The sequence below is a fragment of the Hypanus sabinus genome, chromosome 4 (assembly GCF_030144855.1).
Source record: "Hypanus sabinus isolate sHypSab1 chromosome 4, sHypSab1.hap1, whole genome shotgun sequence".
NCBI lineage: Eukaryota > Metazoa > Chordata > Chondrichthyes > Myliobatiformes > Dasyatidae > Hypanus > Hypanus sabinus.
This window is the reverse complement of record NC_082709.1, coordinates 85,147,792-85,174,702: the sequence shown is the minus strand read 5'-3', so window position 1 is coordinate 85,174,702 and position 26,911 is coordinate 85,147,792. Positions and strand designations below refer to the sequence as shown.

General features: G+C 42.1%; 1 protein-coding gene across 2 annotated transcripts in view; it reads left to right on the top strand.

The window, feature by feature from the left end:
* Positions 1–6,138: 6,138 nt before the first annotated feature.
* The window catches only part of stk16 (serine/threonine kinase 16), a 48,077-nt gene continuing 27,304 nt past the window's right edge, over positions 6,139–26,911 (top strand). For both annotated transcript variants that reach the window (XM_059967607.1, XM_059967609.1), the window contains exons 1-5: positions 6,139–6,243; positions 13,327–13,437; positions 14,872–15,091; positions 21,074–21,207; positions 26,118–26,238. In XM_059967607.1, the coding sequence (XP_059823590.1) occupies positions 13,352–13,437; positions 14,872–15,091; positions 21,074–21,207; positions 26,118–26,238 (561 nt within the window). In that variant the 5' untranslated portion in view covers positions 6,139–6,243; positions 13,327–13,351. The remainder of the gene's footprint in view (positions 6,244–13,326; positions 13,438–14,871; positions 15,092–21,073; positions 21,208–26,117; positions 26,239–26,911) is intronic.

The following is a 26,911-nucleotide window of genomic DNA, read 5'->3' as shown; positions in this document are numbered from 1 at the left end:
CCATCTAAATGTTTGTCCGTCTTTGCTTATGAATGTTCTATTGTATTTCTTCATTTGCTGTAAACACCTGCAAGAAAATAAATCTGAAGTTAGTATTTGGAGACATACACGAACTTTGATAATAAATATACTTTGACTTGACTTTAAGTAGCAATATATCAGAATCAGAATGAGGTTTATTATCACTGACACACCGTATGTTGTGAAATTGGTTGTTTCGTGGCAGCTGTACAGTGCAATATATAAAAAGTACTATAAATTACCAAAGAATATATTAAAATAGTGCAAATAGAGAGCAAAAAAGTGAACTAGTGCTCATGGGTTCATGGACTGTTCAGAAATCTGATGGCAAAGGGGCAGAAACTGGTCCTAAAATGCTGAATGAGTGCCTTTGGGCCAGAGAGCAAATCACTGTACAGTGCATTGAACTAGAATGATTCTAGTTTACTGTCATCTAACTGTACAACCAAACAAAACAAAGCTCTTCTGGACCACACAACACTTATCTCACAGAGCACATAAACAAAATAATATACTATAAACAAGTTAATAAAGCAGCCAGCTAGTGGTGTATTGGCGACCGCATTGGACTTTGAGGGTTCGAATCCGGCCGGCTCCTTGCACGCTGGGATGAGCTTCGACAGCAACTCGGCCTCTTAAAAAAACAGTCAAGTGCTAAGGAAACGACCAGGTTACCACTCAGTGCATCACAAAGCATGGAGAGGAACAACAAGTTAATAAATCATAATTCAAAATGCATGTAGTAACACACAGCACAGGAGAACGGTAAACAATACGGTAAACCGCTCGCTATCCTGGTGACGAGACCTCGGTGGAGGCAGGGTATTCATTAGTCTCACAGCCCGAGGGAAGAAGCTGTTACCCAGTCTGGCAGTCCTAGTCCTGGTGCTCCTGTGCCTCCTTCCCGACAGTAGAGGGTCAGAGAGATTGTGGGATGGGTGGTAGGGATCCTCATCAATGCTTCGGGCCCTTCGTCTACAACACTTCCAGTAAATGTCACAAACAGGGGAAAGGGCAACCCCGATGACCCTCTTGGCTGCTTTTACTCTCCGCGGTAGGATCTCGCTGTCTGATGCCTTGCAGCTTCTGTACCACACAGTGATGCAGCCGGGCAGGACACTCTCGATGGTGCTCCTGTAGAATGTTGTTAGAATGGGGAAGGAGGACCTTGCACACTTCGGTCTCCTCAGAAAGTGTCGATGCTGCTGTGCCTTCTTGACTAGTGAGGCTGTGTTGTGGGTCCAGGTTAGATTGTCTGTTACGTGCTCTTCACCGTCTCCACAGCAGGGCCACTGATGAGCAATGGAGAGTGGTTGATCACTCCATCATTATCCATCACTGAAGCAGCATCCATCATCAAAGATCCTCGCCACCCAGGCCATGCTCTTTTCTCACTGCCACCATCAGGTAGAAGGTACAGGAGCCTCAGGTCTTACGCCCCCGTGTTCAAGACAGTTACTACCCCTCAAACATCAGGCCCTTGAACAAAAAGGGGATAACGGGTCTCGGCCCGAAACGTCGACAGTGCTTCTCCTTATAGCTGCTGCCTGGCCTGCTGTGTTCCACCAGCATTTTGTGTATGTTGTCTTATAACACTCAGTCTGTTTCTGGTGTTCCCACAAACAATGGTCTCACGTTAAAGACTCTTTATCTTGTTATTTTACGGTTTTGTTATTTATTGCTATTTATTTACAGTTGCATTTACAGATTTTTTTTCCAGTGACCCTGTTTACAGTTACTGGTCTATAGATTTGCTGAGTACACCGGCGGGAAGAGAATCTCAGTGTTGTATGTTGGTGACATGTACGTACTCTGATAATAAATTTTACTGCAAACTTTGAACTTTGACTTGTGCCTTCCTGAAGTCCACAATCATCTCTTTTGTCGTACCCACATTGAGACTCGGGTTGTTGTTCTCAGACCACTTGACAAACCTCTCTGTATGCCGAACCATCATTGATGCCAACGAGGCCAACCACTGCAGTATCATCGACAAAGCTGATGTTGCTGTTCAGGCTGAATCTGACAGTGCAGCGTGAAAAAGGTAAAACAATAACAATATGGAATAAATTATATTATATACAGTTGCAAAAAAAGGTTTGTGAATCCTTTACAATTAACTGGTTTTCTGCATTACTCATATAATTTAGTCCGATCTTTATCCAAATCACAATAATAGACAAACACAATCTGTCTAAACTAATAACACACGAACAATTGTAATTTTCATTTCTTAACTGAACAGATCGTTTAATCATTCACAGTCCAGGCTGGAAAAAGTATGTGAAACCCTTGAATTTAATCAGGGTAGATCTTCCTTTAGCAGCAACAACCTCCTCCAAACATTATCTGTAGCTGCTGATGAGCCAGTATTTCTGGCAAACCTTGCATGAACAGCCCTCTTCAGGTCATGTCACAGCATCTCGACTGGGCTTAGGTCTGGACTCTGACTTGGCCATTCTCAAACACAAGTTTTCTTCTTTTTAAACCATTCTGTTGATTTGCTCATGTTTTGGATAATTGTCTTGTCCCATCATCTTCTATTAAGCTTCAGGTGACGGACCGCAACCCTGGCATTCTCCTGTAAAGTGTCTTGGTACAATTTTGGATTCATCCTTCCCTCAACAATTGCAAGCTGTCCAGACCGTGAGGCAGCCCTAACCATGATGCTCCTTCCACCTTGCTTCACAGCTGGGATGGGGTCTTGCTGTTGGCATGTAATGTCTTTTTTTCCTCCAAACATAGTGGCATGCATTTCTGCCAAAAAGTTCAACTTCTATCTCATCTGTCCGCAGAACAGAGTGTTATGGAACATCCAGGTGGCTTTTTTCACAAACTTGAGACATGCAGCAGCATTTTTGTTTGGAGAGCAGTGGCTTTCTCTGTGCTGTCCTTCCATTCCACTGAACACCATTCCCATTCAGTGATTTTGTTACGGTGGCCACACGGACAGAGACTTCAGCAAGTTCCGAGAGATTTCTGCAGGTCTTTTGCTGTTACCTTTGCGTTGTTTTCCACTTCTTTCGGTAGTTCATGTTGTGCTCTTGGTGTGATCTTTGCAGGATGCCCACTCCTAGGGGGAGTAGCAACAGTAATGAGTTTCCTCCATTTGTAGACAATTCCTCTGACTGTGGACTGATGAACATTCAGGTCTTTAGAGATGCCTTTGTAGCCTTTTCCAGCTTCATGCAGATCCCCAACTCTTCTTCAATGGTACTCTGAAAGTTGTTTTTAATCGAGACATGGTGCACATAAACAAATCTTTCTTGAGAAAAGCAGGCTCTGTCAGTACCTGACTCTGTGCGTCTTTTTTAAAAATAGGGCAGGGCACCTGTACAACCCACACCTCCAATTTCACCTCACTGATTGGAAGACCTGACTCCAAATACCTTTTGTAGAAAGCATTACCCCAGAGGTTCACATACTTTTTTGAGCCTAGACTGTTTAAATGGTGTACTCAGTATCAACGAGAAGTGCAATTGTTTGCGTGTTACTAGTTTAGGTAGATTCGGTTTGTCAATTATTGAACAGATGAAAATCAGACCACATTTTGTGAGTAATTAATGGAGAAAACTAGGTAATTGCAAAGGGTTCACAAACTTTTTCTTGCAACTGTATCTTTACCAGGTTACCCCTCAGCCTCCTTTGCTCCAGGGAAAACAGGCCCAGCCATAACTGAAGTTCTTCCGGTAACTAAAGACAACCAACCATTCTAGGAATTTTCTCTGCACTGGTTACAAATCAGGACTCTTGCCCCATCTTGTGGTCAAGCTCTGCAGAGCAGTCCCATTGTTGCACCAATACATTTTGACTGGGGAAATGCAGAGAATGCAACCGCTTTGCCCACTGAACTCAACACTTTAACATGCTGTACAGATCAAGACAAGCTCATGAGCCCCAACTCAACATTAGAAATCTCAGAAACTGCATGAACACTGACCAGACATCAGTGAGCCCAAGTACAGCTCCAACAACATATTTAGGTTTGCTGATGACACCACTGTCATTGGTCAATTCAAAGGAAGTGACGAATCTGCATGTAGGAGGGGGAGGAAATCTGGTTGAATACCACCACACCAATAACCTCTAAATTAACATCAGTAAAACCAAAAAGCTGCTTATTGACTACGAGGAAGAAACCAAAAGCCCATGAGCCAGTCTGGAGATGGAAAAGGTCAGATCCTTGTTATCATTTCAGTGGATCTGTCCTGGGACCACCCCTATGCACTCACCTGTAAGGACTCTACAACTATTCTATTTATTTGTTTGCTTATTTCTTATTTGACTTTTGTATTTGCGCAGTATGTATCATTTAGCATAGATACAAAATTCCCTAGAAGTGGCGTCACAGGTAGATACGAGTCGTAAGGAGAGCTTTTGGTACATTGGCCTTTATAAATCAAAGTATTGAGTATAAGAGTTGGAATGTAATGCTGAGGTTGTATAAGACATTGGTGAGACCGGATTTGGAGTATTGTGTACAGTTTTGGTCACCAAATTACAGGAAGGATATTAATAAGGTTGAAAGAGTGCAGAAGTTTACAAGGATGTTCCCGGGACTTGAGAAACTGAGTTACAGAGAAAGGTTGAATAGGTTAGGACTTTATTCCTTGGAGCGTGGAAGAATGAGGGGAGATTTGATAGAGATATATAAAATTATGATGGGTCTAGATAGAGTGAATGCAAGCAGGCTTTTTCCACTGAGGCTAGAATAGAGAAAAACCAGAGGACATGGGTTAAGGGTGAAGGGGGAAAAGTTTAAAGGGAACATTGGGGGGGGTTCTTCACACAGAGAGGGGTGGGAGTGTGGAATGAGCTGCCAGATGAAGTGGTAAATGCGGGGTCACTTTCAACATTTAAGAAAAACTTGGACAAGTACATGGATGAGAGGTGTATTGAGGGATATGGCACAGGTGCAGGTCAGTGGGACTAGGCAGAAAAATGGTTCTGCACGGTCAAGAAGGGCCAAAAGGCCTGTTTCTGTGCTGTAATTTCTATGGTTGTTTGTGAGTAGTAGTAACTTTTCATTGATTCTATTGTATTTTTTGTTCTTGTGTTCGACTGCAAATGCTTGCAATAAACCTCAAAGTAGAATACTTTGAGACAGTATATTTGAGACGTACTGTGACATACAAGTGTTTTGATAATAAATTTACTTTGAAGTCACTTCAATTTTTTAACGATAAAAGAAAGATTAGCTTTATTTGTCAAATGTACTTGGAACAATACAATTAATTGCACCGCTTACATCAACAATAAACAAAGTTTGAGTAAGTGCTGGAGGAAGCCCACGAGTGTCCCACGCCTCCTGCGATAACATAGTACTGTATGCTCACAACTCGCAAATCCTAACTCACGCGTCCTGTGGGATGAGGAAGAAACCAGAATTGGAGAGGGTCAGTCACTTTAAATTCCTTGGTGTTAGCATTGTTTCTGTGCTGTAATTGTTATATGATATGCCCTGGGATCAGAGTGTAAGTGGCATCACGAAGGCACAACAGCACCTCTATTTTCTTAGAAGTCTGCGCTGATTCCGTATGACATCTGAAACTCTGATAAACTTCTAGAGATGCACATTTGAGAATATCCTGACTGTTTGCACCACAGGCTGCTATGGAAACACCCTAAGAATGGAAAAACCTACTCGAGCACACAGCCCACCCCACCACCGAGCACCTCTTCAAGCAACGCTGCCGCAAGAAACACCGCGGGTTGGGGAGTTGTTCTGACCCTACAACTATCAGGATCCTGAAGCAATGTGGATAATTCTACTCACCTCAACTCTAAACAGCTTCCACAACCCAAGGGACTTTCTGGGACTCAAGTTCTCTGCATTATTTATTTTATTTGCATATACGTACTTGAATATCACATTTACTTCCAACTCTGAACTTTGGCGCTTCTGTAAGTTTTTTTTATTCTACCCGTGCGTAAATGTAATTTTGCATAAGACAATAAACCTGACTTTGGCTCTGCTTCCAGAACTCAGAACGATTAAATTGAATGTTTCCTTCGGCAATGCCCACATACTGCACGTTGCAAAGCAAGGTCCCGGGGCACGTGCTCCAGGAGAGCGCTCCGGAGACCCAGTCCTCGCGAGATCTCGCTGGCAGTGTGGGGAGAGTAGAAACGATCCAGCACTCATTCTCGCGAGATCTGACAGTGGGACGACAGATGGTATTACCACCGGCGACGATGGGCCGGCATCAGTGGATCTTTCAGGTACCCGTACTTAAGCTGTTTATTGTCGAACGGAATTTTTTCAGGGGAAGAAGTAATGATTGATGGAAGGCGGATAATAGCTGGGAGAAAGTTTCATTGCAAAAGTACTTAAGCTTGTGTTTCTAAGGGGCCCGTAAATACGCCGTCGCTGCATAACGAAAGGATTTGTACTACAACTCCCAGCAGGCAGTAGGGGCGGAAAGAGGCTAACGCATGCGCAGGTTGTGTCCGGCTGGTCCCAGAGTCGTCTATTTATTATCACCGACTTATGTTGGGAAGTTTGTTGGTGTTCGATAGCAATGTAGAGCCATACATAAAAAAAGTTACAATAAGAAATATAAAATTAAAAAATAGTGCTAAAAGCAAAATACGGAAGTGGTGTACGTGGTTGATTGTCTATTCAGAAATGTGATGGCGGAGGGGAAGCTGTCCTTAGCATGGAATGTGTGTCTTCAGTCTCCTGTAACTCCACATTAATTGTGGTAATGTGAAGAGGGCATATGCTGGATGGGGAAGAGCGTCATTAATGATGGTTGCTATCTTTTTGAAGCACTGCATTTTGAAGATGGCTTTGATGGGATATCGGGGCTGATTGAGTACAACCCTCTCCGGTCTCATACGACCATACCAGGCAGTGATGAACGAGCCAGAACACCATGGTACATCTGTAGAAATCTGTTGGTGTTTGGAGATATAACAAATCTCCTCAATCTCATAATCAAGAGAGTCTTAGATAAGTACATGGAGCCTAGAAAGATAGGGGGCTATGTGGTAGGGAAATTCTAGGCAGTTTCTAGAGTAGGTTACATTGTCAGCACAACATTGTGGGCTGAAGGGCCTGTAATGTGCTGTAGATTTTTCTGTGTTCTTTGTATAGTCACTGGTGTGCATTCTTCATGACTGCATCAATGTTGGGAATAGATCCCCTGAGATGTTGACGCCCAGAAACTTGCTCACTCTTTCTTTTGCTGATCCATCAATGAGAACTGCTGTGTATCCCCTTCCCAAAGGCCACAACAAATTCTTCGCCTGCTGACAGAGTGCCAGATTGTTGTTGTGACACCACTCAACCAGCTGATGAGTACCACACGCAACCTCTCTCTCCCCTGTATACCTCCTTGTCACCATTTTGAGGTTCTGCCAACTGCAGTTGTGTCATCAGCGAATTTATAAATGGCATTTGTGCCGTGCCTAGTCACATAAATTAGCTTTATCTGCCACATGTACATTGAAACATAGCGTGAACTGCGTTGTTCGTGTCAACGGCCAACAAAGTCTGACAGTGTGCTGGGTCAGCCTGCAAGTGAGGCCATGTTTCCGGCCACAACTCACTGACCGTAACTGGCACAACTTCAGAATGTGGTAGGAAACCCACACAGTCACGGGAAGAACATACAAACTCTGGCAGGAATTGAACCCAGTTGTGATCACTGGTGCTGTAGAGCAGTGGGTTAAGCAAGCATTCTTGAGGTGTACCTGCACTGATTGTCAGCGAGGAGGAGATGTGTTTCCTGATTTGCACTGACTGGTCTCCAGTGAGGAAGTCAACGATCCAGTTGCACAACAGTATCAAATGCTGTAGGGCTACTATTGATTGGAAAGCTTGGCTGGGTTTTCTTTTTCATATTCCTGCAGGAGCTGCCTGGCCTCCTGGGTACTTTCAGCAATTTGCTGTTTTTGTTTAAGGTTTCTGGGCATTTATGGGTTGACTGAACCACACTAGTGAGGTTCACACAGTGCATGTGTGCAGAGGCCTCAGCTCACCCATGGGCTCTTCGTTGGTTTTGATTATTATTATTGTCACACGTACTGAGATACAGCTAAAAGCTTGTCTTGTATACTGTTCATGCGGATCAAATCATTACACAGTGCATTGGTGAAGGACAAGGTAGAGCAATAACAGAGTGCCAAATAAAATATTGCAACTACAGAGAGTGCAGTGTAGGCAGACAATAAGGTGCAAGAGTCATGATGAGGTAGACTGTGAGGTCAAGAGTCCATCTTGTCATATTAGGTGACCATTCAAAATCAGAAACGTTTATTATCACTGACATAGGTCACAACATTTGTTGTTTTAGTGGCAGCAGTACAGTGCAATGCATAAAAATATTTCTATAAGTTATAATATAAATAAATTGTGCAAAAGAAGGACAATAGGTTATGTTTCTGTAACTGTAGGGTAGAGTTGACATTTTGGTGGTAACTGAGTTGCAGTGATGGGGTAATGATCCTCTCCAAGGCAGGCTCCCTGCCAGCAGAAAGTTGAATTGAAATCTGTGTTCTTCAGCCCGTCCACCGTGAGAGCAGCTCAGCAGAGGCTTCAGTCCAGGGCCATGGGGCTTCCGTTTTCACTACACAAATTCAAACATTGATATCAGAGTTAGAAATCTGTATAGTTATAAGAAATGTTTGAATTTGGCCACATGTCTAGTTAAGTTCGTAAGACCGAGGGATTAATTATATTAAGGAGGGGGGGGAGTTGAGGGAACCTAAACTATTCCTCTTTGAGGGATTAAGTGAGGAAGGGTGAGTAGTTTCAAGTCAAAATTGCTAAAATTTTTGAAGATCTATCCTGAGACCAACATATTGATGCAATTATGAAGACTGAACAGATTGGTATGTCACCAAAGGCTCTTAACAATTTTCTACAAATGTACTGTGGAGAGCATTCTAGCTGGTTCTACAACCACTAGGCATGGAGGGGCTACTGCATAGGATCGGACTAAACTGCAGATAGTTGTAAGCTCAGCTGGCTCCATCATGGGCACTAGCCTCCCCAGCATTGAGGACACCTTCAAAAACTGATGTCTAAGAAACGCAGCATCCATCATTAGGGACCCTCATCACCCAGGACATGCCCTCTTCTCATTTCTACCATCAGGGAGGAGGTGCAGGAGCCTGAAGATACACACTCAACACTTCAGCAACAACTTCAACCCCTCCATCAGATTTCTGAATGGACAATGAATCCATGTACATTATCTCACTATTTTTGCACTAATTTATTTTGTATATATATTTCTTATAGTAATTTAAAGTAGTATATTTTATGTACTGTACTGCTGCCATAAAACAAAAAAATTCACAACGTATGTCAGTGATATTAATTCTGATTCTGATTATAAAATCTTTCCAGCTCTCCAATAATTAGAATCAAGTTTATTATCTCTGGCAAATGTGCACTTTGTTTTGTGGCAGCATTAAAATGCAAGGCGCAAAAAAAATTACTAAATACTTAAATAGTGAAAAAGACAAATAAGGCAGTAGTGTTCATAGGCAGTTCAGAAGTCTTGATGGCAAAGGGGAAGAAGCTTCTTTAAACGTTGAGTGTGAATATTCAGGCTCCTGTACCTTGCCCCAGTGGTAGTAATGAGAAAAGGACCTCTTCAAGTTTAAGTCCTGACAAAGGGTCTCGGCCCGAAACGTTGACAGCGCTTCTCCCTATAGATGCTGCCTGGCCTGCTGTGTTCTACCAGCATTTTGTGTGTGTTGTTCTTCAAGTTTAAGTTCCAGTTTCGGTATTTAACCATATTTATGTGAACAGCTAAATGAAACTACATTCCTCTGAAACCTAGCTGTAAAACTCTGTGGATATATCACAAACAGCACATAATATAACAATAATATTAACAGTTAATAATTAATATTCTGTGTACAAGTTGACATAGTTAAATATACAACAGCATTACTGCTACTGGTGCTGTCATTGATAATGTATACTCAGTGTGTTCAGAAGTCTCACAACCTGGGAGAAGAGCCGTTACCCAGCCTGACAGTCCTTGTTCTTCTACTGCAGTAATGTCTGCCTGATGGTGGGAGGTCAAAGAGATTGGAATGGTTCTTGACAGAGCTGAGGGCTCTGCAAATGCATTGCTTTTGGTAGATGTCCTGAATAATGGAAGCATTAGCAAGTCAGGCAGAACCTTTGCAGCATCTCAGTCTGAGATCCTTGACCAGGACTCTTCATAGATGCTGCAGATGTACCAGAGAAGGCATCCTATCAGGATGCATTGTGGTTTGCTGTGGCAACTGCTCTGCACATGACTTCAGAGAGTTGTGGACTCTGTCTGTACTTCTCACTGCCGCAGTAAAGCAGCAAGCATAATTAAAGACCTCACTCACCCTGGACATCCTCTCTAATCCCCTCTCCCATTGACAAGAAGGTGCAAAAGCCTGAAGGCATGTACTACCAATTTCAGCTTCTATCCAATTGCTGTAAGATTATTAAATGGTTCCCTAGTATATAAGATGGATCTTCTTTGTTATAACCTTGCACCTTATTGTTTACCTGCACTGCTCTTTCTCTGTAATTTTGACACTTTATTTTGTATTGTTATTGGTTTACCTTGTTCTGCTTCAATGCACTGTGCAATGATTTGATCTGCATGTGTAGTACTCATGAAAAGCATTTTACATTATCTCAGTATACGTGACAATAATAAACCAGTTCCAACTCCAACTTAAATTGACAGTTCTTTTCCCCTACATATGTCGCTTACCTTGCTCATCCTGGTCAATTACCCAGGTTGATTGATAGTTTTTTTCAGATTAAACCATTAACAGTGTCTTGTGTCTCTGGTCATTTTCTCCTGCTGACAGTGACTCCATAGGCACATCATCCTCATTGTTTGGCTTGTCTCTGATTTCCATAAAACATACAAACATTACAGCAGAGGTAGGTCCTCCATCTCCCTGCAGACTCAGCTTTTGTTATTCATGAGCTTTACCCCTCTTTCACCTAGTACTGCTACTACCTGTGTCATTCAGTCTCCACCCTATCAAAATATATATTAAATATTGGTAGGGTAAATGCAAATAGTCTTTCCCCCCTGAGCCCAAGTGAAATTAGAACTACAGGTTAATGGTGAAAGGTGAAAAGTTGAAGGGGAACATGAGGGTGAACTTCTTCACTCAGTGTGGTGTGAGTGTGGAACGAACTGCCAGCAGAAGCAGTGGATGTGGATTCAATTTCAGTATTTAAAATGAGTTTAGATAGGTACGTAGATGGGAGGGGTATGGAGTGCTACAGTTCGGGTGCAGGTCAATGGGACAAGGCAGAGTAATAGTTCAGCATGGATTAGATGGGCTGAAGGGCCTGGTCTGTGCTGTAGTGCCCTTTGACTCAGTGACCTTCCCATTTGTTCTCTCTGCCCACTCTGTTCTCAATAATTTAAAAGTTGCTTTAACATAGATCATAGAACACCACTGCTCTTTGATCCATGATGTTGTGCTGTCTTTTTAAACCTCCTCTAAGTTCAATCTAACCCTTCCCTCCCACTTAGCTCTACATTTTGTTTTCAACGTTTCTATCAAACAGTCTCTTAACTGTCCCTTGTGTATCTCCCTCTACCGCCACCCCTGGCTGTGCGTTCTAAGCAGCTACCACTCACTCGCTGTACAAAAAAATACTTACCTCTGACATCCTGCCTTTACTTTGCTCCACCAACCTTAAAATTATTCCCTCGATTACTGCCCTTGGAAAAAGGCACTGCCTGTCCACTCGATCTATGCCTCTTATAATCTTGTAGACCTCCATCAAGTCACCTCTCATCCTTCTTTGTTCCAAAGAGAAAAGCCCTAGCATGCTCAACCTATCCCCATAAGACTGACTTTCTAGTTTTGGTAAAGATCTGTTGAGTTGAAGCATATTTTTTCCTCAACAAATGTTGCGTGGCCCTCGGGGGTTTTCAGGATGCACTATTTCCATTCCTTGCACCTGCACTTATTTTGGTTCTGAATCGCAGTCAGATGGGATTGCAGACAGACAGACATGACACAAAGTTACCTTCTCTCTTGTTCTTATGTTATACATCACTAATCCAGAAGATCCACATCATATTTACACTTAATGGCCACTTTGCTAGGTACTAGGCAAGTATCTAATCTACTGATCAAGTGACAGCAACTCAATACATAAAAGCATGTTGTTCAATTGTTGTTCAAACCAAACATCAGAATGGGGAAGAATTGTGACTTTGATTATTGCATGATTCTTGGTGGCAGACTGGGCCATTTGAGTGTCTCATAAACTGCTGATCTCCTGGGATTTTAACAGACAACAGTCTCTAGAGTTTATAGAGAACAGTATGAAAAACAAACAAAAATCCAGTGAGTGCCAGTTCTGTGGGTGAAAATACCTTTTATGAGAGAGGTCAGAGGAGGAATCTGGATTGCTTCAACAGTAAGGCGACGAACTCAGATAACCTGGCTTTGCAGATGTAGTGCATGGGCTGCAGAAGCAGAAGACCACACTGGCTTCCGCTCCTGTATCTAATAAAGCCCCCAAAGATTGTATTTCACTTGCGTCTGGAACCACAGCAAAATTAACAGGAGCTTCCACATGGTTTTGTGATCTTGTGTCACAATTCAGTCATGTCTAATCTTCTACCTCTACTCCAACCCACAAGCTATCTCTCTGTTACTTTATTACCATTGCCAGTCCAAATTTTGATCATATGCAAGAACTAACTTTCTGTGTAGAAAATTACAGAACTGCTCAGGATAATGAACCAGTCCATGAACCTCACAGTTTTTGCTCTCTTGCTGTACTGATTTCATTAAAAATGTTAATATACATTTATTGTAATTTACTGTATATAAATAAGGCATGCATTTGAGGTAAGAGGGGGTGACTTCAAAGGAGATGTATGGGCCAGGCGTTTTACACAGAGAGTGGTGAGTGCTTGGGGTGGTAGTAAAGGCAGAAACATTAGAGTTAGCAGCTGTTTAGACAGGCACATGAATGTGAGCAAAATGGAAAGATATGAACATTGTGTAGGCAGCAGGGAATAGTTTAGTTGGCGGTTGAAGACTGACTTATTTGGTTTGGCACGACAATGTGGGCCACAGATCCTGTTCCTGTGTTGTACTGTCTGTATTCTATATTGTGTGTATTGCACCATACTGCTGTTGTGAACCAGTAAATTTCACAATGTCAGTTAATTGATCCTGATTCTCTGGGAAGTGAACTTGAACTTGTTACAGTCATGGTGGATTGTATTTCTGCGCATGGACACTTGTTTATAGAACTGTGATCTACAGACTTTTCACTTGGAAAATGATTCTTACTTTCCTTTTGATTAGTGACCTAAAGGATGTCCCTTCAACCATGGGCCAAGCTGTCTGCATCTGCTCTCGTGGGATAATCACCATTGACAATAAGCGTTATTTATTTATCCAAAATCTGGATGAAGGGTATGTTATTGCTACTTTGTCTGGCCTCTTTGTTTCAACGTAGTTATGCTTCAATGCAATGTTGGAATGTTGTAAAATTAATTTAGCACATTAATGCTGAGTGGGTATGGAGGGCTATGATCTAGGTGCAGGGCAATGGGACTAGCCTGAATAAAAGTTCACATGGACTAGATGGGCGGAATGGCCTGTTTCTGGCTCTGTCATGCTTATGACTATTACTATAATTTGGAAAGCAGAAATTCTAGGTTGCAGTGAAAGTGGAGGAGGAATGGGTTGTACAAAGGAAGTGTCTCTGATACAGTAAGTCCAAATGAGCACACATCACAATGGAGGTAGATTATGCATCATTTTCTGTGGTTACCAAAGCCACATTTGAATACTTATTCGATGGCTCTGCCAGCTGTTAATTCAACGTGTCACTATCCCATGAATCCCACAGTTTTATTAATGTATTTATCTGCCAGTGTGGGGCTTGTGGATCACATTTATCACATCAAACACACAGCCCTCATATTTGAGAATTCGTAAGGAAAGCAAACTACAAAATAAAGGTTTGGAAAGATAAAGAAGCCATTTTTTCTCTTTTCTCTTCACTGCACCTGCTGCGTCAGATGCTGAGTTATCTGAAGAAAAGAGGGCAGAAGGTCAGACACTTAAACTCAGAAGGTATGGAAGCTGTATGAACGTCATCTCAAAGAGGGTCTCTCAGGGTTCTTATTTACTTATGGGACATGGGCATCTCTACCAAGTCTTGCTATACCCTCTATGGCCACACAAGATAGTCATAGAGTACTACAGCACAGAAACAGGCCCTTTGCCCCATCTAGTCCACACCAAACTATTGTTCTGCCTACACAAAATGCTGGAGAAACTCAGCAGGTCAGGCACCTTCTATAGAGAGGAATAAACAATTGACATTTTGGGCTGAGAAATCAGTCCTGATGAAGGGTCTCAGCCCAAAACATTGACTGTCTATTCCTCTCCGTAGATGCTGACCTGTGAGTTCCACCAGCTTTTTATGTGTGATTCTCTGGATTTACAGCATTTGCAGAATCTTTTGTGCTTATGTTATTCTGCTTAATCCATTGACCCACACCTAGACCATAACCCTCCTCACCCCACTCTTCTAAACTTCTCTTAAATCGAGCCCACTGGATGAACTCAGTGGGTCAGGCAGCATCTTTGGAGGGAAATGGACAGATGACATTTTGGATAAAGGGTCAAAACTCAAACTGTCAGCTGTCCACACTCCTCAGCACATCCTGCCTGTCCTGCTGACTTCTTTCAGCATCTTACGTGTTGTTACAGTTTCTAGAATCTACAGTCTCTTGTGCCTCCATGTATAACCTTGTCTGTTCTGTTGAGGAGGATTTCAAAGCATAGCTATAAATGTTACTTTGAAATCTTGAAGTTTTGATGTCCCTTTCTGTCCAGGGGTTTCAGTTACGTAGATCTCGTGGAGAGCGTACAGGACGGCAAGTTCTATGCCCTTAAGCGTATCATCTGCCATGACAAAGAAGACCGGAAGAATGCACTCACCGAGGTGGAAATGCACCGGATGTTCAACCACCCAAATGTCCTGCCTCTAGAAGCATACAGCATCATAGACAAAAGTCCAAAATGTGAAACTTGGCTTCTATTGCCTTACATTAAGGTAAGTAAGCCTTCTGTTCATTTAGCAAAGAATTGTAAATTACACAACTCTGTGCCTGCAGCAAGGAATTTGGGGATTACTATGTTAATATAAATTTATTATTATCTGATTTATCACTGACTTGTATGACTTGAAATTTGTTGTTTTGTGGTAGCAATAGAAATTTTCCTCACAGTGAGAATCATCTCACTGCCATTTTTCTACAACAGGTTAATGGCACTGGGTCACATGATCTTTTTCATTGGATGTTGTTTGCTTGGATTTTCAGAAGTCCTTTGGCAAGGTGCGGCACATGAGGCTGCTAACAAGATACAAGCCTGTGGTATTACAGGGAAAGTACTAGCATGAGTAAAGGATTGACAGACTGGCACGAAGAATGGGAATAAAAGGAGCATTTTCTGGTTGGCTGTTGGTGGCAAGTGGGGTTCTGAGGGAGTTGGTGTTGGACTGTGTCTTTTTACGTTATATGTCAACAATTTTGATGTTGGAATTAATGGCTTCATGACCAAGTTTGAAAACAGTGCAGTGACAGGTGGTGAGTCAGGTAGAGTTGAAGAAGTAGGGAGTGTGCAGAAGTACTTAGACATGCTGAGAGAATGGGAAAGAAATGGTAGGTGGAATATAGTGTAGGGAAATATATAGTGTAAGGGGTTTCTTATGTTACTGCGTATTTTAATCAAAATGGCTTCTTTGTTAAGTAAAAGTAGGAATGCTTCTTTGTTATGGTAACTGGTGAGAGAGTGCTTTCTCTCGCAGCTTGTTTGGGTACTGATAACGAGAATTGTATTCATTTGTTAACCAATTGGGATAGATGTTATTCTTTCTTGTGGGTCTGTGAGCTGTTGTTACGTGGGCTTTTTGGGGGGGGAGTGGGAGAGGAGATCGCAAGGAAGGCGGACGGTGCTGGATGCGTTCTGGTCGACCACTGAGTTCGGTCCCAGGCACGCGGGTCGTGGAGGTCGGAGAGGATGGAATAGTGGACCGAAGACTTTGATGGTTGAGCTCCAGTGATTGTGCACTAATTAACTGAACCCTGATAAGTTCTGGTGCCTTTTCTTTCCTTTCATATATATTGTATCGCTATTAATCACTTAGTTCTAGAAAGATTTATAAAGTGTATTCTGTAAACATACATGGTGTACGGTTTGATGTGTGTGCGAGTTTGTACCAGTGTGCATTTCACAGCATCCACATATACAGGAGGTGCGGTTTGGCAGTGGACGAATTTTCCCCTAGACGTACACCAGCCAATCGCATGAGTGTTACAGTAGTCATTAATTTTAGTAGAAAGAATAAAGGCGTAGTCTATTTTCTAAATGGGAAATAATTCAAAAATCAGGGCTGCAAAGGGACTTGGGAGTCCTCATGCAGGCTTTTCTAAAAGTCAACTTGCAAGTTGAGTCAGTGGTAAGGAAGACAAATGCAATGTTGGCAGTCATTTTGAAAGGACTAGAATATAAAAGTAAGGATATAGTGCTGAGGCTATATAAGACATTAGTCAGACCACACTTAGAGTATTGTAAACAGATTTAGGTCCTGTGTCTAAGAAAAAGATGTACAGGCATCGATCGGATAGGGTCCTGAGGAGGTTCACGAGAATGATTGCAGGAATTACAGGGTTTATGTAAAACGAATGATGATGACTCTGGGCCTATAGAGTCACTGGAGTTTAGAAGAATGAGGGAGTATCTCATTGAAACCTATTGAATATTGAAAGGCCAAGACAGAGTTGATGTGGAGTGGATGTTTACTGTAGTGTCTGAGTCTAGGACAAGAGGACACAGCCTCAAAATAGAGGGATGTCCATTTAGGACAGAAATTAGGAATTTGTGAGAAATCGGTGGAATTCGTTGCTGTAGATGGATGTAGAGGCTAAGTCTGCGTATATTTAAAGTAGAGGCTGATGGGTTTTGGATTAGTAAGGGTGTCAAATGTTACAGGATGAAGGCAGGATAATGGGGTTGAGAGGGATAATAAATTAACCATAATGGAACGATGGAGTAGATCTGATGAGTCGAATGGGCCAATTCTACTGTCCCGGCTTTTGGACTTGCCACGTGTACTTTCAAATTACCTTAACTGATAGCACCATCACTTCTGAATCTGAAGGTTGTGAGTTGAAGTCAGGCTCCAGGAATCTAACCATTCCTCTGGGAAAACTGTTTAATGTTTATTGCATGTTGTATCAGTAGAGGTGCCCTCTTTTAGATAAGGCATGAAGTCATATCTAGCAGCATCTTTGGAGATGAGTAGTTTTGAACAGTCAACATTTTGAGCTGAGACCTTTCATCAGGTCCTTCATTAGTCCTGATGAAGAATTGCAACCCCTCCAAAATATCAACTGTTTGTTTTTCTCCACTTGATGCTGGCTGCCCTGCTGAGTTTCTGCAGCATTCTGTGTTGTTCATAGCTCTGTTTTCTCCTCTGAGTGGCTGTGAGAGATCTTAATGTACAATTTGAAGAAAAGCAGGAGTTATTTCTAGCTTCCTGCATATTGTCAGAAAGGTATCTGACAATAGGCAAACACTTGCCAGAGTGTTTGCTTATATCTATCAAGACACTGGCAGACCAGCTTTGCATTACTAGGCTGTAGATTAATTTCATATTTGCCAGATTTGAGTATTTTCCTCGTGATTTTTCCCATTGTGTTTGTGCAGTGTCTGATTTCAAACACTAGGTGGAGCTGTGCTAATCCTTGTGCAGATTGATCTTGACCGTCTAGTCCTGACGAAGGGTCTTGGCCCGAAACGTCGACAGCGCTTCTCCCTATAGATGCTGCCTGGCCTGCTGTGTTCCACCAGCATTTTGTGTGTGTTATTGATTTCAACCAGGATTGCCACAGAATATGTGAATACAGCAAGAATTACGAATAAGTTGAACTACAAATAAAATAGAAAATGTCTCCAAACTGATTTGAGAAGATGGCAGCTATTGTCTAGAGTTGTGTCACAGAATCTCTTCTCTGGCTGTCGCTCGCTCTCTCACTGTGATATTTGGGACATAGCAGGTTGTCATTTTTGATCCTGAGATGTACATCAGACACCATAACTGTCATTTGTTTATCTCTCACTCTGTGGCACCGAAGCTCATTCCCTGTAGCCTGTCTGGCTAACCTTCCTCAGTACCAAAAGATCATCACAAACTTGTCTTCTTAGTGGACTCAGTTACTCCTGTACTCACTGTTGTACATTGATTGTGGTGAAGCAGATCTTTAGCTATAAAATGTTGATTCTCATCTCTTCTTCGCATTGGGGGAAGTGGCCTTTTTTTCCTCCCCCATTGGCCTTGTGATGTTTAAACTGCCACTTGTGTAAAAAAGGATGTGCGATGTGCGGGCATTGTTGAGAGTTAAGAGGCAATTCACAAGAATGATCCCAGGAGTGAAAGGGTTAACGAATGAGGAGCATTTGATGGCTCTAGGACTGTACGTGCTGGAGGTTAGAAGAATGAGAGTAGTCTCATAGAAAGCTACCGAATTGAAAAGCTAGATAGAGTGAATGTAGAGAGGATGTTTCCTGTAGTAGGGGAGTCTAGGACCTGAGGACACGGTCTCAGACTACAAGAATGTCCCTTTAGAACAGAGAGGAGGAGAAATTTCTTCAGCAAGAGGGCAGTGAATCTGGAATTCATTGCCGTAGGTGGCTGTGGAGACCATGTCTTTGAAGCAGAGATTGATAGGTTCTTAATTAGTGAGGGTGTCAAAGATTATGTGGAGAAAGCAGGAGAATGGGGTTGAGAGGGAAAATAAATCAACCGTCATGGAATGGCGGAGCAGACTCGATGTGTCCAAATGGTCTGATTCTGTCTTCTGTTGTATGGGAACATCATACTCGACTTGAATGATCGCACTACTACCAGTAATTGTAGTGAAGAAGCTACTGTGCAAATTTAGGCATGTTTCTACAACAGCACCATGGTGTAAAGGGTGCACTTACTGTTTCCCCTTGGCAAGCTACAGCTCTTTGCTGTCCTGGTACTATTCCAGCAGGGATATGTAAGGTTGTTGACACGAGTTGATTGGAGCCAGTGATCCTATCATTTGCCAAGTACCTAGGGATGGAATTCAAATGTTAAAACTCTCCACTTCTCAACCTTTCTTCTAACTTTAAGATGCACGTTGATAGATGCATGTTTTGACCAGCTCCCTTTTCAATCATCTGCCAAATATCCATTTTCATGACATGAAAGATCTCTGCTGGAAGCACAGATCAACACAAAAAATGCTGGTGTGACCCAACAGGTCAGGCAGCGTCTGTGGAGGGGAATAAACAGTCGATATTTCAGGCTGAGACCCTTCCTCGGGACTGGAAAAGGAAGGAGGTAAAAGCCTGAATAAAAAAGGTGGGGTAGGAGGGGGAAGCTGTGCAAGCTGGCAGAGGTGATAGGTGGAAGAGATAAAAGGCCGAAGAACATAAAATCTGATAGGAGAGGAGAGTGGACCATGGGAGGACGAGGAGGGGAACCGGAGGCTGGTGGTGGGTGGTGAGAGGAAGAGAAGGGGTAAAAGGAGAACCAGAATGGGGAACAGTAAAAGACAGAAGGGGGAGATTACTGGAAATTAGAGAAATCAATCTTCATGCCATCAGCTTGGTTGCTGTCCAGATGGAATATAAGGTGTTGCTCCTCCAATCTGAGAATAGCCATATCCCTTTTCAAAATTCAAGATTATTTATTGTTATTCTTCAGTACATGAGTGTAAAGGAGAACATGATGATTGTTGCTCAAGATCGAATGCAACAGGAAAAAAACAGAAATATAACTAAAAGCAATGCTATAAAACACAACGCACAGGTAACTCGTATACATAGACTGATCTTATGTACAGAAATTGAACTGACTTTATTACTTGCACACTTCAAATACATGAGTAAGTCTCTGTTCAAATGTGTAATGTGCAATTATAGTGACTCATAATAAATATGTATAACAGGATAATCAATATAACATAGAAATAAAGTGACACTAGGTGATGTGTACATAGTGGTAGAGGGGTAGATTAGTGGATGGAGGTTGATTTTGCAAGTAACCTTTAAAGTAACTTGGAATCTGCTATCTTAAACATGTATATAAATGTGTGTTGTAACTAGGTGAATAAATAAAGTCGCGACTAGAATTTATGCCATTTCTCATATTATCAGTATGCTACAAAGCACTTCCTGTCCAATGAATTCAATGACTACAGGCAGCAACTTGTGGGATGAGTGTAGAGGTCTCTCAGTTCTTATTGGAAACTTCAGCTCTATCTGAACTGTGCCTAGTGAGTACTTAGGTCTAATATTTCTGCTGAATTGGTTAATGACAGAAAGAGGCTCATGGACTTTCACAGCTTCAAGCGTTCAGAATTGCTTCACAGCTATGAAGTACACTTGAAGGCGGAGCCACTGTTGTTACTGTAGGGAAATACGGTAGCTAGGTTTGCACCCTAGAAAATTCTTGCAAACAGCAATTAAGACAGCACAGCAGTGTAGCAGTTAGCACAATCACTTTACAGAGCTAGCAATTACCAATTAGGGTTCAATTCCCACTCCTGTTTATAGGAGTCTATACCTTCTATCTATGACTGCTTGAGTTTCCTGCGGTTGGGGTTTCTCTCACATTCCAAAGACCGAGAGGTTAGAGTTAGTGTGTTGTGGGCATGCTGTGTTGGCACCTGAACCATGGCGACCTTTGCAGACTGTTCCCAACACATTGTCAGATACAAAACGACACATTTCACTGTGTATTTTGATGTACATGTAACAAATAAAGCTAAGCTTGCTTTATCTTACTTTAAATGATCAGCTTTTTGTTTTGAATTGTTCATTGAAAAAGTTTCTAAGGATCTTTTGCATCTACCAAAAGGGTAGGAGGGGCTGTTTCTGTGCTGTGTAGAGCATAGTGCTCTATGAATCTAAAACTCTGTCAGACATCTGACCTAGACAGAAAACGATGGCTATGCTTTAATCACAGGAAGTAAGACCATTTCCAACTCTTCCCTTACAGAATGGCTCACTTTGGACAGAGCTTGAGAAGCTGAGAAATGCTAATAACTTCATGGCTGAAGAACAGATACTAAGCATCTTCCTGGGACTCTGTAAGGGACTGAAGGCTATCCATGACAAGGGCTATGCACACAGGTAAATTTTGTCCTTTAACTGCGTTTAAGGAGAGACTTAAACAGGACCGGAGGCAACTTTTTCACATGTATGGGAGGAACTGTCAGAGGAAGTGGTAGAGGCAGGTATAATTACAGCATCTAAAGGAGATTAGATTGGTACATGGATAGGAATGCTTTGGAGGAATATGGGCCAAATGCAGGCAAATGGGATTAGCTGAACTAAGCAAGTTCGTCAAGGCATGGATGAGTTGGGCTGAAGTGAATGTTTCTGTGCTTTATAAATGTATAACTCTGTAACTTGTAGGCATTGAACATCAGTGAGGTGTGTGTGAGATCCACAATCTGTAGGTACCACTATTGCTTCAGGCTTGCAAGGTGATGCAAAGAAATTACAAACCACCTCTATATGAAGTGCCTTGACATAGTCTTCAGTCCCCATAACTATTTTCATATTTTATTGTCTCATTTTCTAAGTTTAATATACAAACTCCATTTCCAGAAAAGTTGGGATATTTTCCAAAATGCAATAAAAACAAAAATCTGTGATATGTTAATTTATGTGAACCTTTATTTAACTGACAAAAGTACAAAGAAAAGATTTTCAATAGTTTTACTGACCAACTTAATTGTATTTTGTAAATATACACAAATTTAGAATTTGATGGCTGCAACACACTCAACAAAAGTTGGGACAGAGTTAAAATAAGATTGAAAAGTGCACAGAATATTCAAGTAACACCGGTTTGGAAGACTCCACATTAAGCAGGCTAATTGGTAGCAGGTGAGGTATCATGACTGGGTATAAAAGTAGCGTCCATCAAAGGCTCAGTCTTTGCAAGCAAGGATGGGTCGTGGCTCACCCCTTTGTTCCAAAATTCGTGAGAGAACTGTTAGTCAGTTCAAAAGGAACATTTCCCAACGCAAGTTTGCAGAGAATTTAGGTCTTTCAACATCTACAGTACATAATATTGTGAAAAGTTTCAGAGAATTCAGAGACATCTCAGTGCGTAAAGGGCAAGGTCAGAAAACACTGTTGAATGTGCGTGATCTTCGAGCCCTCAGGTGGCACTGCCTAGGAAACCGTCATGCTACTGTGACAATTATAACCACCTGGGCTCGGGAGTACTTTGGAAAACCATTGTCACTTAACACAGTCCGTCGCTGCATCCAGAAATGCAACTTGCAACTGTATTACGCAAGGAGGAAGCCATAAATCAACTCTATGCAAAAATGCTGGCGAGTTCTCTGGGCCTGAGCTCATTTCAGATGGACCGAAAGACTGTGGAACCATGTGCTATGGTCAGATGAGTGCACATTTCAGCTAGTTTTCAGAAAAAACGGGCGTCAAGTTCTCCGTCCCAAAGATTAAAACTACCAATCTGATTGTTATCAACGAAAGGTGCAAAAACCAGCATTTGTGATGGTATGGGGATGCATCAGTGCCCACGGCAAGGGTGAGTTGCATGTATGTGAAGGTACCATTGACTCTGAGGTGTATATTAGGATTTTAGAGAGATGTATGTTGCCATCAAGGCGACATCTCTTCCTGGGACGTCCATGCTTATTTCAGCAGGACAATGCCAGACCACATTCTGCACGGGCTACAACAGCATGGCTTTGTAGACACAGAGTGCATGAGCTTGACTGGCCTGCTGCCAGTCCAGATCTATCTGCTATTGAAAATGTATGACACATCATGAAGAGGAGAATCAGACAACGGAGACCACGGACTGTTGAGCAGCTGAAGTCTTACATCAAGCAAGAATGGACAAAATTTCCAATTGCAAATCTACTACAATTAGTATCCTCAGTTCCTAAATGATTAAAAAGTGTTATTAAAAGGAAAGGTGATGTAACACAATGGTAAACATGCCTCTGTCCCAACTTTTGTTGAGTGTGTTGTAGCCATCAAATTCTAAATTTATGTATATTTACAAAATACAATTAAGATGGTCAGTAAAACTATGGAAAATCTTTGTACATTTGTCAGTTAAATAAAGGTTCAGGTGAATTAAAATATAACAGATTTTTGTTTTTATTGCATTTTGGAAAATATCCCAACTTTTCTGGAAATGGGGTTTGTATATTAAAGTAGGATTTTTGAGCTGATCTACAAAACTTTGTGCATCATGCTAAGTCAAAAGAAAAATTTCAAAACCTGTCAACAATTTGCTAAAAATTAAAAACCAAACTAACTAACTTACCAACTAATCTGGCACAATTTGAGCAATTTTGCAAAGAGGAATGGGCAAATCTTGCTCCGTTACATTCTGCAAAACTAATAGAGACTTATCCAAAAAGACTACTGCCTGTAGTAGCTGCAAGAGATGAATCAACTAAGTTCTGAGCAAAGGGGGATGAATGCCTTTAAACTGCTGACCTTTCAGTTTTTGAATTTTTAGTTTTTCATGCTTTAGGAGCATGTGATTCACAAATAAAAATTCTCGGTTAAATTGATAAAAATCCCTGGTTGTAATACTCATTTATGTGAGCATAGGGTTGGGGGCTGAATAATTTTACAAGACACTGTATGTAAAAAAAAATCCAAAGGCGTTATATTGAAAAGGAGGAGGAAGAGAGTTCTCCTTAGTTCCCTGGATGATCTTTATCACTCAATCAACCTTGTCTTTTTTTAAGAAAGTAATTCTATTTCTGTTTATGGGAGACAGCCACATGCAAATTAATTACAGCAGTGGTGAGTGCCTGGAATGTGCTGGGTGGTGGTGCATGCAAATATGATGGAGGCATTAAGGAGGCTCTTAGATAGGCACATGAATGTGCAGAGAATGGAAGAATAGGGACATTGTGTAGACAGAAGGGATTAGTGTCGTTTGGCATTTAATTATCTTGGCAAAACATTGTGGTCCAAAGTGCCTTTTGCTGTACTGTTCCATGTCCTAACAGTGAAGACATTACAGGAAAAAACAACATATACAAAATGCTGGAAAAACTCAGCAGGCAATGCAGCATCCATGGAAAAGAGTATAGTTGATGTTTCAATCTGGAGGAAAAAAAAGAGGAGGAGTCAGAGTAAGAAGATGAAGGGTAAGAGGAGGAAGATACACAAGGTGAAACTTGGGGGGAGGGCATGGTGAAGTAAAGAGCTGGGTGAAGGGGATACAGAGCTGGAGAAAGGGGAATCTGATAGGAGAGGACAGAAGGCCATGGAAGAAAGAAAAGGGAGAGGAGATGTAGAGGCAGGTGTAGTACTTCCTTGTAAGGATAAATGCCAGGAGGGAGATCAGTGGGGAGGGACAAATGGACAAGGGAGTTGTATAGGGAGCAATCTCTATGGAAAGCAGAAAGTTGAGGGGGAGGGAAAGATGTGCTTGGTGGTGCGATCCTGTTGGAGGTGGCAGAAATTACAGAGAATTATGTGCTAGATGCAGAGGCTGGTAGGTGAGGACAAGAGGAACCCTATCCCAGGTGAGATGGCGGGAGGATGGGATGAAGGCAGATGAGCATGAAATGGGAGAGATGCAGTTCAGGGCAGCATTGATGGGGGAGGAAGGGTAGCATCTTTCTTTGAAGAAGGAGGACATCTCATTTGTTCTAGAATGAAAAGCATCATCCTGAGAGCAGATGCGGTGGAGACGGAGGAACTGAGAGAAGGTGATGTCATTTTTACAAGTAACAGGGTGAGAATACGTATATTCCAGGTAACTGTGAGTCAGTGTGTTTATAATAGACATCAGTGGATAAGCTATCTGCAGAGATAGAGACAGAGAGATCAAGAAAGGGGAGGGAGGCGTCAGAGATGGACCAGGTAAATTTGAGCAACACACACCAAATGTTGGAGGAGCTCAGCAGGCCAGGCAACGTATAGTAGGAAAAGAATACTGTTGACATTTCGAGCCGAAATGTCGACTGTACTCTTTTCCTAGATGCTGCCTGGCCTGCTGAGTTCCTCCAGCATTTTGTGTGTGTTGCTTGGATTTCCAGCACCTACAGATTTTCCCGTGTTTGTGACATGTATAGTCGAGGGCAGGGTGGAAGTTGGATGCAAAGTTGATGAAGTCAATGAGCTGTGCAGAGATGCAGGAAGCAGCATCGATGCAGTCGTCGATGGAGCTTAGGAAGAGTTGGGGAGTGACACCAGTGGAACATCGACTGTTCCACGTAGCTGACAAAAAGACAGGCATAGCTGCACCTTTTGTTTGAAGGAAGTAGGATGAGCCAAAGGAGAAATTATTGAGAGAAAGGACAAGTTCCGCCAGATGGAGGAGAGTAGTGGTGGAGGGGAACTGGTTGGGTCTGGTGTCCAGGAAGAAGCAGAGAGCTTTGGGGCCATCCTGGTGGAGGATAGAGGTGTATAGGGACTGGATATCCATGATGAAAATAAGATGCCCAGGCCAGGAAATTTTGAAATCATTGAGGCTACCCTCAGGTTGGAGGAATAACACCATATATTCCATCTGGGCAGCCTTCAACCAGATGGCATAAACATCGATTTCTTAAACTTATTGTAATGCCTCCCCCTCCATTCACCATTCCCAATTCTCTTTTCCCTCTCTCACCTTATCTCCTTACCTGCCCATCACTTCCCTCTTCTCCAGCCCTGTATCTCTTTCACCAATCAACTTCCCTTTTTTTTACTTTTCCCCTGCCCCCTTCCCAGTTTCACCTATCACCTTGTGTTTCTTTCTCCCTCCACCCACCTTCTTATTCTAACTCCTCATCTTTTTTTTCTCCAGTCCTGATGAAGGGTCTTGGTCCGAAACATCAACTATACTTTTTCCATAGATGCTGCCTGGCCTGCTGAACTCTTCCACCGTTTTGTGTGCATTGCTTGGATTTCCAGCATTTGCAGATTTTCTCTTGTTTGTGACAGGAAATTTCAGAAGTACTGTACTTAACAGATTGTAATGTGAGAGATCCTGACATTGCAAATGAACTTATAAATGATTTTCATGATTTATGCCATCTCAGGGACTTGAAGCCCACAAATGTTCTTCTAGATGACTATCAGCAGCCCGTACTTATGGACCTGGGCTCGATGACAAAGGCTAGGATTGAGGTCAAAGGGTCACGAGAAGCTATGACAATCCAGGTAAAAGAAAGTCTGTTGAAAACTGATTTTTTTATATATATATAACTTTAGTTCCCATCACAGGATAATTGTTAATTTTCAATTTATTGTATAATCTAATCTTAATTAGTTAGCAGTTATAATCATAATCAGAGGAGACCAGCTGTTCCATTATGTCTGTTCTGATTCTCTGAAAGAGCTTATTAATTAGTTCCAACTCTCAGTCCTTTCCCGTATCCTTTTTGAAATATTTACACTCAGTGGCCACTTTACCAGGTACCACCTGTACCTAATATTTTTTTTAGAGATACTGTGCAGAACGGTCCCTTCTAGCCCAATGAGCTGCGCTGCCCAGCAAACCACCTACTTAACACTAATCATAGGACAATTTACAATGACCGATTAACCTTCTAACCGGTACATCTTTGGACTGTGGGAGGAAGCCAGAACACCCAGAAGAAACCCACAGTCACAGGGTGGAAGTGCAAATGTCTTACAGATGATGCCAGAGTTGAACTCCAAACTCTGTAAAAGCAATGTGATAACCACTACAATATTGTACGCCTATGGTAATAAAGCGGCCGCTGAGTTTATATTTGTGGTTTTCTACTGTGTAGCCCATCCACTTAAGGTCTGACGTGTTGTGCGTTCTCTGATGCTCTTCGGCACACCACTGTTGGTTAACAAGTGGTTG